The sequence below is a fragment of the Gopherus flavomarginatus genome, chromosome 2, assembly GCF_025201925.1.
Source record: "Gopherus flavomarginatus isolate rGopFla2 chromosome 2, rGopFla2.mat.asm, whole genome shotgun sequence".
Taxonomy (NCBI): Eukaryota; Metazoa; Chordata; order Testudines; family Testudinidae; genus Gopherus; species Gopherus flavomarginatus.
The window spans coordinates 34,996,365-35,010,788 of NC_066618.1; the positions used below are offsets into that span (position 1 = coordinate 34,996,365).

Here is a 14,424-nt window from a genome sequence, read left to right on the forward strand (position 1 = left end):
TCACCCAGAGAGACTGCTATTGTAGACACCTAACTGGTATGTCACACTGTCTCCTAGGATGTTTTGTTACTCATTGTAGCTGTAAAGGAGGTTGAATGTTCTGCCTTCAGTCTTGGATATAAAGAGGATAGATGGCTCAGTGCAAAAAGCTTTCCACTTCTGGGTCCCACTTCAGATTTCTACCTGAAATTCAATTGACAACCTCAGATCAGTTCCCAGTCAGCAGGAGTTAGCATAGTCAAATGGCCATTGATATTTGACATTGTTGTTAAAAGCTAGAAAAGCCTGAGCTCCCAACACAGAGTCATGTCTCAAACCTAACCAGAGTGGTTCTGTCAAATTAGGGCTAACATGGTTAGTGACAGGAGTGGAGAAAGCTGCATTGCAAATTCTTCAGCATACCTGTGACAGGGCCTGACTCACTGCTGCGGTGCTTCCTGCTGGTCTTTCGAGGAATTAGCTTTTCCAGCCTCCAGAGTGCCCTCTGCAGGCCAGTGCCCCGCTTGCCACTGCCCCTTTGCCTAGGGGTGCTGCCCCCTGGCAGTACCCCTGCAACTTGGGGTCTCCCCTCCCTGGGGAACCCCCAACTCTCTATCCCCCACCCCGCCTCAGTCTATGGCTACTGCCAGTCACTATCTAGCCCCCCGGCTCACTGGGGCTGACTGGAGCGTACAAGCCATTCATCATCAGCATGGAGAATTTGGACCTGCTGCCTTTGCCTCCCGTGGGCTGCAGCTCTGCAACCCCAGTACCTTTGCAGCCTTTATCAAGGCCTGCAGCCTGGGGGGTTTCCAGGCTGAAGCTCCCCAGCTCCTCTTGCCTTCTCTCAGTCCTGCTGCACTCCAGGTACCTTGCTCAGCTCGCAGCAGCCAGGCCCATCTCCCTCAACAGCTAGAGAGAGACTCTTGAGCGCTGGCTAGCAGCCCCTTTTATAGGGCCAACTGTGGCCTGATTGGGGCATGGCCACAGCTGAGTCTGCTTCCCTAATCATCCTTTCCCCAGCCACAGCCCTCTCAGGGGTTGTTTTTAACCCCTCTGGGCAGGAGCGAGGTGACTACTTTGCTACAATACCCAATATATGGATAAAGAGGATATCAGACTTTACTGCTGCCAACCCTGTACTCTTGACCACAAATTCACCCCGGTTAAAGTATTGATGGAAACTGTCTAGGGCCTTGGAGGTAGCATGATTTCCTGACAAAACCAGAAATTGTAGTTCTAATCCCATCTTACCCACAGCTTGACCAGCTCTATACTTTGCCCTGTTCATACATTGTCTTTTTCCTCAATAAAATTGGGCATAATATTTACGAATGAGGTTACTTGTGTAAGTGTTAACTGATGTTCAAACAGCGCAACATCCTTTATAAGGGCTAAGTTATCACTGTTTGTGTGACTTCATTTTGTTTTGGTGGAGGTAGGAACAAAATGGGGGAGATGGTAAGGAAACAGGAAGGAAAACATGAGGCCACCAGAATAAATGTGGCACCATATCCTGTACAGTTCTGATTTCTAATGTCTGTGTGAGAATATTATTAAATGCCTTAAAAATATTTCAAAAGTATATTGCAATGAGCAATACCAGAACTGTTTGTTTTTGATTCTCATTTATTCAATTAAAAAAAAAAAAAAGACACACAAAGCTGGTACTGGAACTACTCAAATACTCTCTCCCAAAGCATTTGTTCCTGTATGGCCTTCCCTAATGGGACAAAATTTCTCACACTTTATTTCGAGTCTCACCCTGGGAATAGGGAGTGGATCATCATGCAGAAAGAGAGAAGCAAAAGCAGGGACGTGTGTGGAGGGGCATGAGGAAGGGCTCTGCTCTGTGTATTTCTCCCTCCTTCTGAGCCCATGAGATCAGCAGCTGTTGTGTGGTTAAGGCTCTGCTGATGGGGGAGGGAGAAGATAGGCAGCAGCTGTTCTCCATAGTATATTTCCCTTCTGCTAGGGAAATCACTGTGGGAGTTGATGATGATTCTAGTAGCACAAACTGCCTGCCACAGTTTCTATGTACCAAAAGGCTATACTACCATTGTAGAGAGTTAGTCAGCGGCAGCCCAGATCCTTAAGGAACCTGGGTGCTGTGTGGGATCCAGAGTCCACAGTTAGCACACAGGGACAGGCCACCCCTAAAATGGTCCAGGATCTACCTCATTATACTCTTATTGGCTTGTGGGTCTGAGAGTTTTTCAGGTTGTCTCCAGATCTCTACTCCACAATGCTCAAACCTCTCTGGAGGGGACAGTGCCAAGTATTCTGTTCCAGTTGTAGGAGTTTTCCTGGGATGGGAACAGTGAGCCCAGGGATACCATAAGTTTGATTTTGATGCCTCATACGTGGGCAGTGGTTTTTTATTTAAACTGTTGCACTTTTGATTAGACTTAACATGGCTCACTTCCCTTTTCATTGAACAAACATTGTGCGTAAATGGCTGCAAGAAATAATGTACACACAAGCAGATTTTGACAATCTGTTAGATGCTGAATAGTCACTCAGCGACCATCCTCTGGGGATGAAGGCAGGGGGACACAACTGAAGTCATTCCCTCCTCAATCCCATGTAAATCAGAACCTATCATCATGTGAAATGCTGCTTTAATGTATGAAGACTTAGTAACTTAAAAAAATTAGACACAAGCTAATTTAACCATTCTTCCATTCTCTTGCTTTTGTTTTTTGAAGGAAAAAATAGGTCAGATGCTGTTATCCATACAGAAAATCCAGGGCTTAAAAAAAGAATGTTGCTGAAAAGAATTATGCCTGTCTAACAGCCCTGCTAGAATTTTAAAATATTCTGTGTGAAGAATGAAAGGCAGGTAGAATTGGCGCTATCAGAGTGTCTCAGTCCATTTGATTGTAAAATGAAGGTTAAAGCAGAAATGGAAACGATTTCTTATGCTAAATGTAGATAGTGTGTTTAACACTCACTAAATGAATTGTCCAGTAGTTACAATTAATTGAGTTTATTGTATAAAACTAGTAATTATTTTTTAAAAATTACAGGAGGACTGAGCACCTAAGTGGAGACTTTGGAAGAATTTTAAAATCTCCTAGATATGAGGCACTTGTGACAAGGTGAAGATTGATTAATCAGTCATGGACCCAAGAAAGATGCAGGGGATAGTGAGAGGAGAACATTTTAAACTGGAGATGGAGGCTCCAAATCCTGTAGTACTGAAATATGAGAAGTGGGTTTGACTTTCAGCATCTGTGAATGCTTGCCATGTACCAGCTTAGTCACTTACAGTCTTCATGTTTATACCTACCACATAAAACAGAGAACAAAAGACAAGACTATGAGGAAAAGATTTCTGTGCACCTGCTGTTTCTCTCCACTGTAGGGAAAGGCCTTTTATGTTGGATCCAGCTGGGCATTAACTATTTTTGTAGACTTATTAAAAAGATTTAAATAGGCACTTCTAGAAGCAGCCAATGATTCTGAGCCTGAGACTCTGAATTCTCCTTGTTCCTGGTATTGGTTAATGTCAGACACTAGCACTTCATGTCTTTTTGCCAATTGCATTGCTGCCATGTTATCATTCAGAGGGTCACTATCAAACAATACATATTGCTCTAGGGTAAAGGACACTGAGGTTAAAAATAACCATGAGTGTTGCCAATGCTGATACCTTTATCATAAAGCTCATGATAGCTGGTGCTTTAAGAAAAACACCAAATTAACTTTAAGTGAGAATCAAAAAGTTCATGGTTGCAGAGAAAACCTTGGAAGCATGAATCCTGAAAGACCAAACTAGAAGCTAACTAACCTCCCCCTTTCCAAACAACAACAAAACAAAAACAATGCACCATGCTATTTTAAAAAAACCTATTGCTTGGTAAGCCAAGCTCTTGAGTTTTGGAGCCTGACTCATGATTTTGAATGCTTGAAGTCATCATAAACTGAAATGTTTAAAAAATATAAATGTAATATAATGTTCCCCTAATAGAAAACCCTTCATCTGAGGATCTCAAGCCAAACATTTATTTTACATATTTTACAAACATTTCAGAGACATAAAAGTTGAACTTAATTCAAAAACAAATTTTCTTTCTTGTGCTGCTAATAGCAGCTTAGAGTAATAAAAAAGGAAAATTTAAAAAAGCCAACTGGATTTTTGTTTACTTGGACAACAAAAGTACTATCCCTTTTGTTCATCGTCTACATCTGCTTAGATTTCACTTTCTGGTTACACGGCATTAACAGGAATCTGTAACTACTGGATTGCATACAATATATGGCATATTGCTAATCTAAAAATAAAGTTACTCTAAAATAATAAAATATTAAATCTTTCTGCTGATGTTTACTTTTGTAGAAGATTTGTTTTAGAGCCTATATTGACCTGACATTGTCTGTCCCTTTGGGTCCCAGAACAGCCTGTGAGGCAAGAGCTAAGTATTATCCTCCATTTTACTCATAAGGAAACTAAGACACTGTGCTTAAAGCCCCAAAAATTAATGGCAGAACTAGGACTAAAAATCCCCAATTCCAGAATGCATTCACACGTAGGAGTCAGGAAGAGAACCCTCTGGGTTGTTAGCCATATCTTTTTCTAGGTTCATCCCTGAGTTTTCAGGAGCCCAGTGAGAAGCAATGTGTGAGCGCCAGTTCATGATGTCTCAGTTCCCACCTACCAAGATAGCCCCTGGCTGCTTGTGACTTCGTTAATACCAATACTATATCATGTGATGCTCCAAAATTGATCCGGGTGCTCCACCAGAAAAGTAGGGAGGGGATCCATGCGTACAGCATGCTACTTAGGCAGGATTCAGAGGTCTGCAGAAGAAATGGGTTCTTTGGTCACAGATGTAATTGCAGCAGGGGTTCCCCAAAATGTGTCTCAGGCCATACTTTTGCTGTTTTGGCATAGGGCTGCCCCTGATATTCTCATTTGAGTAATAAGGAAAATGGCTAAAAATGGTTAGTTGAGTAGTCATCAAAAACAATCTTGGATTCTGTAGTGCAATTGACTGATTATTGGTGAAAGGAATATCTAAGGTTAGCTAATCTGTAAGCTTTTTTTAAAGGAGGCGGTAAAATACTGAGTCCTATTGGATTGGACTGACTGCAGTTTCCTTTACAGGGTTTAAATCCATCAGTTTAACTACTACTTTCAGTAACCCTGTAGGTATGGTAGGGTACATTTTTAAATTCAGTTGTTGGTGTAATGGCAAGTACAGTGAACAGTGTGCATAGAGGACATTGCAATCTTCTTGTACAGACAAATGCACTATATTAAGAGACTTCCTTAACATCGAATTGTAGAATTCAAGGGTGAAATCATAGCCTTATTGAAATATTTGGTCAAACTCCCACTGATTTCAGTGGGACCAGGATTCCTTCCCAAGTCTCTTGTACTCAAGGTGGTGGGTTGTGTGTTTTTTTTTTTTTTGTTTGTTTTTGGCCATTGTCCACTTCACTAAATGTATTTATCTGCATGATAGGAGCTTTGTACTCTGTTCGCTAGTTTCCATTTTTCAAGTACAGTTTATAATTTGAAAAGTGGCATCCTGATTCTCTTCATCATGACTAATGTTCCCCTATTACCATTTCTTAGGTTGGATTTAAAGGCACATTTGTCTTATTAGGCCACTACCTCTGAGATGCTGGTGCTGTCAAGTGACTTGGCTTACTGTAATGGGATAGCCAGCTTCTGAGCACCCTTTGTGGCCTGGAGTGGCTCTGTGGCACCCTGTCTTAGTTTCTTTCTTGGCAGGGCTCCAGAAAACGCCCCCACAGCCTGGTTTGGCTGCTCCAGTGACTTGGCCCTCTGGCTAAGCCATTTAACGAAAGTCCACTGTTTCTGGGGTATACCAGTCCAAAACCTCCAAACATTGCAATCTCAGAGTCTATAGCCCAGCCTCAATCTGGGCCTAGTCCCTCCATCTTGAGGGTCTTCTCTCTTTTAGTCAGACACTCTTCATAAAGCCCTCTGGCTGAGAGTCTCTCTCCTGGGTTCCTTTGGCTTACTCTCTGCTCTTTTGCTCAGCAGTAACTACCCTGGGCGTCCTTCTGGAGTCTTCCTCCTTTTCCCTGATGAGAAAAAAGCTCTGTTCTGCCCTAGGCCTCCTTATCTTTCCCTAACAAGCCTAATTAAGCCACATGATTCACAAGTCACATGACCTGACCGCTTCTCACTCCCTAGGGAGGTGAGCTAGTTGTTTCCTGGGTAGGCTGGGTCCATCATCCCTTTAAAGAGGTCAGCCACCCTATAACAATGTCAGCACACCCTCTTGGTTACTGACATATCAAAGGGTGGGGTTTAAGGCATAGTGCCAATGAAAGGCCCAACTCATTTCCTTGATCATTAGACCACAACAGTAAAACCCACATTGAAGCCTCCAGTGGGCTGAGTTCCTTAGCAATGGCCTTGTTCTGTGATCATTCTTGTATCCCATGTTTAAACTAGAATCTGGGGACTGGCTGACAAACATGCAAAAAAAACCTCTTAACGAAATTTCTTCTAAAGCTGCTTGTGGCGAGTTGAGGTAATAGTCCTAACCTGGAAACACCCACCCCATGGCACAGAACACACTACATGCCTAATTACTTAGCTTCCAGGACTCTGGCCTCACTTGGTTCTCTTACAACTCTAATTTCTCCTTCAGCACAATTTTCAGAGGATTCCCCTTTGACTTTCTGTGAGGGTTCTACATGGCTCTCCCCTTCTCTTCTCCCTTTATATTTTATCTATGGGTAATATTATCCCCAAACACAAATTCAACTAACATCTCTGTCCTGACTCATAGAGCTACCTGTCTCCTTCCATCCAAACTAATTTTGGCCTGTCTCTGAGATCTTGTGAAAGTCCATCTGTCAGCTCAAGTTCAGCATAGGCAAGACAGAGCTCTTAATTTCCCTCCACTTCATTTCTTTATTGCTGTTGCCAACTCCACCATCCTACGTAACATTCGGACCTGTAACCTGGGCATCATTTTTGACTCAGACCTCTTTCCATGTCCTCATGTCCAGGCTATGCCCATTCTTTCTGTATCATACCTTTTAAGATGTGGCCTTTCCTATTCATCCTCTCTGCTAAGTCTCATGCCCAGGTTCTCATCATCTCACATGTCGATTTACTGCAACATCCTTTTCTCTGGCCTTGATAAATGTAACTTTGTCATGCTCGTATCTATTCAGAATGCTGCTGGAAAGATTGTTCCTCTTGCCCGCCACTTTGACCATTTTAATTTCTGTTTAAACCCTCCATTGGCTTCCCTTTCTGTATCCTATCAAACATAATACGCTTGTCTTCGTTTTCAAGGTCCTTCGTGGCTTATCCCCACTCGACGTTTCGATATTGAATGAGAGATGTATAAACTGATGCCCCCAACTGGCCAAGGATGCCCCCCCCCAAATCATTAATTAAAAAAAAATACATTTTGTGTTTTGTTTTCTGATTTTTTTTTAAGCCTTTAGGATAAGCTGAAGTCACATTTTTATACTTTCCTTTGCAACCATGAGGGCTAGAAACATACTACTTTTTAAAAATGAAAACAGAGATCTGACTCCAAAAGTCAGAACTTCAAGATAAATACTAATTATTTTGATGCTGGCAATAAAATCATAAGACCTGCACTGCTGCATTACTGACCTGAGGTGGATTTCAAGCAGCAACCTAGAGGGATGAAAGGCTCTGCTGCATATCCAGTCTGAATTCCCTTCATTCTTTGGTGTTCAGTGCAGCAGGTAGGACTTCTCCATTCTGGGTTCTATTCCCAAAGTACTGATGGTTTAATACATTCTCTAACGTGATAGAGATTGTATAGGGAGTGTATGGTTTTGATATTTTATAACTATGCAATGTTCTTGGCTTGGATTAGTGTCAACCAAACATTTTTAACTGGTGTTAGAAATTTAAGGCTGGCAAGAGGCATGTGTCCCTTTTGCTGGCCACGAGGATAATAAATGTAAGTTTCTTAAGTGTTTCATTTGGAGATGCCTATTAATTGTGATGTTTGTCCTGTGACTGCTTATGAGATCTTTAACAGCATACCTGGGTTGCAATGTAAGTTGTTGTTAGGGAAATGAATTACTGTTGTTTTTTTTTAAAGTTGTCCTATCAGTTGTGATAGATCTGCTATTAATTTCTGCTTTCCTCTTTTTTTTTGCCAACGTTAAGTGGCTAAAAGCCAAGGTAAGAAGAATATTTCTCATTTGACCCACAGTGCCTCATTGTATTGATAGTTGAGGCTGCAGAGCCATTAAAACTGAAAGCTAGTACTCTCCTATACTTTTCTCTGCTTTTCATAGGTTATTTAGGTTAAATAAGCTCTACTTCAGTGCAGATTTGCAACATTTAGCCTGGATGTGTTAATATATCAGTGATATATTGACATTTGCATTTATACATAGATATATTAATTTCTCTAACACATGTAGCGCTTTGCTCTGATTTGGTAGATGCCTTGATCCTATTGACTTACTTTTTTTTTTTTACAGGAGGTTTCCCAGACAATATACTTGACTGTGCTAGTCAAATAGCTGAGCTGAATTGACTGAGAACTTTCAAATGAAGACTGACAGTTTTGTAGAGTCAGCTTTAATTTCTTATTTAAAATATTCAGTGGAACTGACACACCAAATTGAATGTAATAGTTAATTTAAAGAGGGAAAAGGGGAAGACTTTTGCATAAACTTGTCATCTGCTTAATTTTCAGATGTGCTTCAGCTGTAAAATGACAGTTAAAAACAATATGAAACTTACGTTTAGGGTTTGTTTCCTTTTCCTGTTGTCTTCTCTAGTGTGTAGATAAAACCAGCTGTTCAATAGCTGTCTGGGAATCCTCACTTCCTATTCTTACATTAAAAAATAACTCCCAATAGTAGAGGCATTTGAGTATAAAAATAAAATCATGTTTCCCCTCATTTCAGCATGGAAATAACCAGCCTGCAAGAACTGGCACCTTGTCAAGGACAAATCCACCTACACAAAAACCACCAAGTCCTCCTATGTCAGGCCGGGGAACTCTGGGGTAAGAATGAGACTTTCATCCAGCCTCTATGAGAGAATTCTAATTGTGCAGATATCTGTATTGCCTGGATAAGTGAGTATGTGAAGGCTCTGAGTACCCTCTGGGCTCTAGTGAGTTAGACATATCACCTTTCCATACAAAACACTTGAAATGTTCTGATTTTTTTAAATTAAGCCCCTTTGAGAGAATATCTTTTCATGGCAGTATTTTTATATTACAGATTGAAGTGGCCAAGGTTTGTTTTCATTTCTGATAGTAATCAGGCAGAAATATTATTGCATATTTAATACAAATGAATTTTGATTAAGGTTCTCGTTTAAACAAAGCAAAAATTTCAGTGTTAATCTTATTTTGTTGCTAACTCACTCCTGATTCCTTGTCAGAGGAGAGTTGTGAAAATGCATTCCATGCTTTGTGCAATATTTAAGGAAAGTGTGTGTGGAGAGAAGTTAAGGATGTACTGGCAACACTAACTGTCATTTGTTTGCTCATTTGAGTGAAAATTTTAATGCTTAATTGAGGGAACTGCACCCCCCAACACAACCACTTTCTACTTCAGCTTCTGTTTCACTGCTGTTTGACCCCCGTACATCAACAGATTATTATGAAATGGATTGAAATGGTGGTACTTGAAAACACTGAGCATATAGAGTGTGATTCTGTTTGGACTATTGTGTGAGGCCTTTTGGTTGAGATCTTAAACAGAAACTTCTGTCTATGGATGTTGCTGTTCACTGTCACCTGATCTTTATCTTTAACATGTAGGGTACGGTAGCTGAAACGTGAGCACTGGTGGGCTGGCACAGATTCAGTAGCTATGGATGAGTTAGTTTTCCAGGTTGGGGAGCTGAGTAATGGTGGGATTGTTACAAGGCAGCTCACAGTGGGGATCAAGAGAGCCACGGAAGAAAAGTGGGGGGAACTACAGCCCTCTTTTAAAGAGTATTGCAGGGCTCTGGAAGCGCTGAAGACTTTAATCCTGATGCAACACTTCAGTGCTGCACTGTCACTGTTGATATATCAAAATGTAATAACGTACTGTGTTCAGTTTAAAAAAAACAAACTCTCTAGGATTGGTTTGTTTGCTTGGAGTGGGTTATGGAAATGAGAATCTTGATCCAGTGTTGATTAATATTGCATAGGCTCCAATTACCTGCTTGATTGATACCATCCCACCAGAGTGTGTGCTGTGTTTCAGCTGTGGGTGAAGTGAAGTGTGCTGGGATCCTTCACGAAACAGTGGATAGAGATCATGGGTGAAATCCTGGATACTGAGGGGAAGAGATGATTGGCTGGGGGAACAACCAAAATACACAGCAAGGATTACATCTTTTACATCTACCTCTCTTTTTGAGTGTTGTGTGCTGTCTTTTATCTTTTGGCATCAAAGTGCATGCTTCTAGAATATTTTCTGCTACTTTACCTCAAACATGCAAAAATATTGCCAGAAACCACAAAGATTGCTCCTCTTTCTTTCCATTTGAAAACTGTTGATAGAAATTTAAACCAACACAACACAAAATATGCAGTTTTAGGAGTGTAACAGAGCATGTTAGCAGCACACTTAAAAGTAGGCACTGCCACCTGGGCAGTTGCTGGGGCTTGTCCTTTTTAAGGCAGAGGAATTCTGGGAAATGTAGTTGGGATGGGGGGAAGAGGAGAGTCCAAAGATCAGGTAACAAAGAAGGAACCAGGTGATTGTGGGAGGGATCTATAAGAAGGAGCTTGAGCTCAGTATAACAGAGACCTGGAGGGAGCAGGAGGTCTAGGAGAACTAGGAAACAGCTTCTCCCAGGCAGAGTAGGAAAAGCCTACAAGAAGGTGGACTAAGTAGAAAAAGCCTCACAGGAAAAAGTGAAGCAAGGGTGTGATGGGAAATGGACAGCCACTGCCTGCTTAGGAGCCCTAAATTAGACTGTACAATAGCAGGAGAGCTTGAGATCCTTTGCAGTTCCGCCTGAAGGTGGTGGGTATTAACACCACATTGAGAGAAAAAGGAATGACTGAGCTCTGTGAAAGGAACTACTGAGAGAAAATGTTCAGAGCCTTGAGAGCAGTGGAAAGACTACTTGCTTAATTGGATTCTGTCCATTAGCCAAGTCAACTCCCAGGAACTGGAGTAGAGGGAATTATATATGCAGATTAAATAAGAGAGTCCTAATAAACAAAGCTATAGAAACGTGGGCTACTCCATTTCCTCCCCCACATTTTGTCCAGAAGTGCATACCCATTGTTAACATCCTATTTTCTTTAAATTGTGAGGTTATTCCTATTGGAAGCCTGTGTAAAACTTCAGTGCAGTCCTTTTTACTTTGCAGTTTCAATCATATTTGTGTTCTAGTTATAAGAGATTAAGATGCACACTTTTCATTTTCTGATGATTGATCTTTCTGGCACAACAAAAGCCCAAAGGCAGCTCATATTTTAAAACTTTCTCTTGTTCTGTGTATGATAGAAACTCACTGATTCACAAATCCCAAAATTCATACAAACAACTGGGCATTGTTTATCAGGAATGGTTTTAGTAATAGTGAGGTTTAGTGCTCCTGAGACATTTTTGTAAGAATTCTAAGTGTAATACAATATATTCACTAGGATAATATAAAGTAACTTAATTAAAACTTAACTACAGCAGATTACTAACTATATCATTTTTTGTGATGCATTTGCCTTACTTTTTTGTGTCTTGCTTACCTACGACCTCACCAAATTCAGAACCTTGCAATAGGTCTCCTAATAATTAGTAAGGTTCTACTATATTGCCGAGTCATTGATTTAATATAATGTATGTTTAAGTGGTAATCTAACAGGTAGCAGCACAAATGATTAAAGATGTTTATAGTCTCCCATTTCCTCCCCATCTGTGAGCTCCCTCAGAAAAGGGAACAGGGACTCCAAACATGGTCCTGGTGTGAGAATGTGAATACCTTTAGCAAAAAGTAATTTTTAGGACATTTGTACCTCCCTCAAAATGTTCTATGTAAACATTATCTTACCAGCTGTTCAAGAGCACTACTGTAATAGATAAGTGTGCATTGCATAGCATGTGCATACAATTGTTTGTAATCTGAACAGAGTTTTGTGGCCATGTGTTTAATGTTTTTGTTTTTAAATTAGCTTTTAGCTTAAAAAAAATACAGCTTGGCCTTAACTGTATGAAAGCATTTTCAAAATTTTTTTTTCAGTAGTTTTATTTCATATATTACCTAGACACTGAAATTTCCCTTTAACCTTTTAAAATATAATTTGTCCTGGAAGGTGACTAAAATTAGTACCTTTAACATGTTGAGAATGAAACACCTATTTAATTTGCCACTTTCAGAGATTGTTTCTATATAGTAATGTTGGGTCACTGTGCAGTGATCTTAAGTGAAGGTTTAGGAAAACAAATGGTTTCATTACTTTAAAGCTTTTTCTCTCCTCCAACCCACTTTCATTTGACTAGACGAAATACTCCTTACAAAACCTTGGAACCAGTTAAACCTCCAACTGTTCCTAATGATTACATGACCAGTCCTGCCAGACTTGGAAGCCAACACAGTCCAGGAAGAACAGCTTCCTTAAACCAGAGACCAAGAACACACAGGTAGAGTACATTGCTTCTAATTCTATAATTGTGTCTTGACCAGCATGCTGACACTCACTCACCAGCATTTCAGGAAAGCTTTGTCTGGCTGCTTCTAAGGTAGATGGAGAAGACAGATGTAGTTTAAATACCTTAGATTCTTCTTTATACATGGTGCTGTCTGGATTTGGTACTTCTAGATCTGTTAACTTTAGTAGCATCTGTATCAGTTTTTCAATTTAATTCCACAGAAGCTTTGTTTGTTTTTATAAATACGTACACACACACGGCTTTGAATGCACAACTTATTCTCTTCTATTGTTTTTTGCCTCATCAGAGGAGGCAAAATTTCAGAAATTACAGGAGTGAATAGGGAGATGGAATATCTGTCAGACTATATAACTTATTTCAGACTTTAGGCCAGGATAGATGTACAGGTAAGTGCTTTCGCTGCTGCTAATTGTGTAGGGAAGCCGTTCCTGATTAGAAAATACTTTAGTGAAGTTGGCTTGTCAGAAGTGTGGTTTGCTTTTATTGTTCAGAGAAAAATTCTGCTTCTGACATGGTAGATTGACAGTATTGGAAGCTAAAATTTATCCACAGAACCAGTTAAGCAGTGCCAGTCAGCTTCCATATACTGAGGCATGTTGGCAGAACAGTACTTTCTCTGGGGAGATCATCTTTTGGGATATGAGAGTAGTGCTGTCTCTATACCTATTGACTACTTGCCCTTTAAATCTGTTTATTGAGGCTTCAGTACAATCTCTGGTCAAACTGCAAGAAATAAATTGACAATGGGTACCTGAATACAGACAGGATTTAGACAGTAGTTTATTGTCCCAAGGATAGATATGATGTGATTGGTGCGAGTCATTGAAACAATCTGATGTTTAATAGCATAATGACAGTTCTGGGGTTCAAGGAGTCCTTATGGATTTTGGGAAAACATGTTAACTTCATCTTTGAGCAGCTTGCTGTCAGTTGAACAATATTGTCAGATTAAGGTATTTTATAAACCAGGATGCAATCTGTTTAATTGGCAGCCATAAAATCTCCCTTTTTTTGTCTGACAAGATCTTCTTTGTAGACTGCAGTTAGAGTCTTCAGCATACAGAACACTAATATTGAAGGAATTATCTTGGCTCCCAGTTCAGATCACTGATTTTCTCTCTTTACTGTAAAGTTATTGTCTTAAGATATTTTTTGAATGTGCCTGACTCCTTGCTAGCAATTTATATATGGTTGCACAGAAATGGTAAATAAAGCGCACTGAGTGATGCTATATTTTTATTAGGATAGATATGTAGAAATGGCTTTTTAGTTATACCACAGCTGTTTAATTCTCTGGAACGTTGTAAATACAAGTCTTGGCTAAAGGCATGTTTGTTTAATTTGTCCCCTAGTTTCCATTGGGTTGAAAAATATGTAATAATTTTTTCATGCAAACATCTTGGAGGTCATCAAAATTACTGTATGGCTTCTTCATAAATTGCATTCTCTCTCAGTGGCTGGGCTAGTTGCAGTAGAATTGTTAATGATTCAAAATAACCTTGAACACAAGTATTCATTTAGCAAAATGAGACTTCTTCAGCATATAGCACACATCACTGGAATTACAAATAGTTTATGCGTGAACCCTTTTCACACCCAATTTATCGTTACAGTAATTCCTCACTTGAAGTCGTCCTGGTTATGTTGTTACATTGCTGATCAATTAGCGAACATGCTCGTTTAAAGTTGCGCAGTGCTCCCTTATGTTTGGCAGCCGCCTGCTTTGTTCACTGCGAGTCGTTGCAGCTAGCCGGTGGGGGCTTGGAATCAGGGTGGACTGGCAGTCCCCCATGAGTTCCCCGCTTCCCTAAGTTCCCTGTGCAGCAG

General features: G+C 40.3%; 1 protein-coding gene across 9 annotated transcripts in view; it reads left to right on the plus strand.

The window, feature by feature from the left end:
- Positions 1–14,424, plus strand: part of ABI1 (abl interactor 1) — a 118,380-nt gene that overhangs the window by 86,300 nt on the left and 17,656 nt on the right. For 5 of the 9 annotated variants that reach the window (XM_050939115.1, XM_050939120.1, XM_050939118.1 and 2 more), the window contains exons 4-6: positions 8,129–8,143; positions 8,881–8,981; positions 12,427–12,567. In XM_050939115.1, coding sequence (XP_050795072.1) covers positions 8,129–8,143; positions 8,881–8,981; positions 12,427–12,567 — 257 coding nt within the window. The remainder of the gene's footprint in view (positions 1–8,128; positions 8,144–8,880; positions 8,982–12,426; positions 12,568–14,424) is intronic. The other 4 variants (XM_050939116.1, XM_050939119.1, XM_050939122.1 and 1 more) reach the window with 1 other exon arrangement.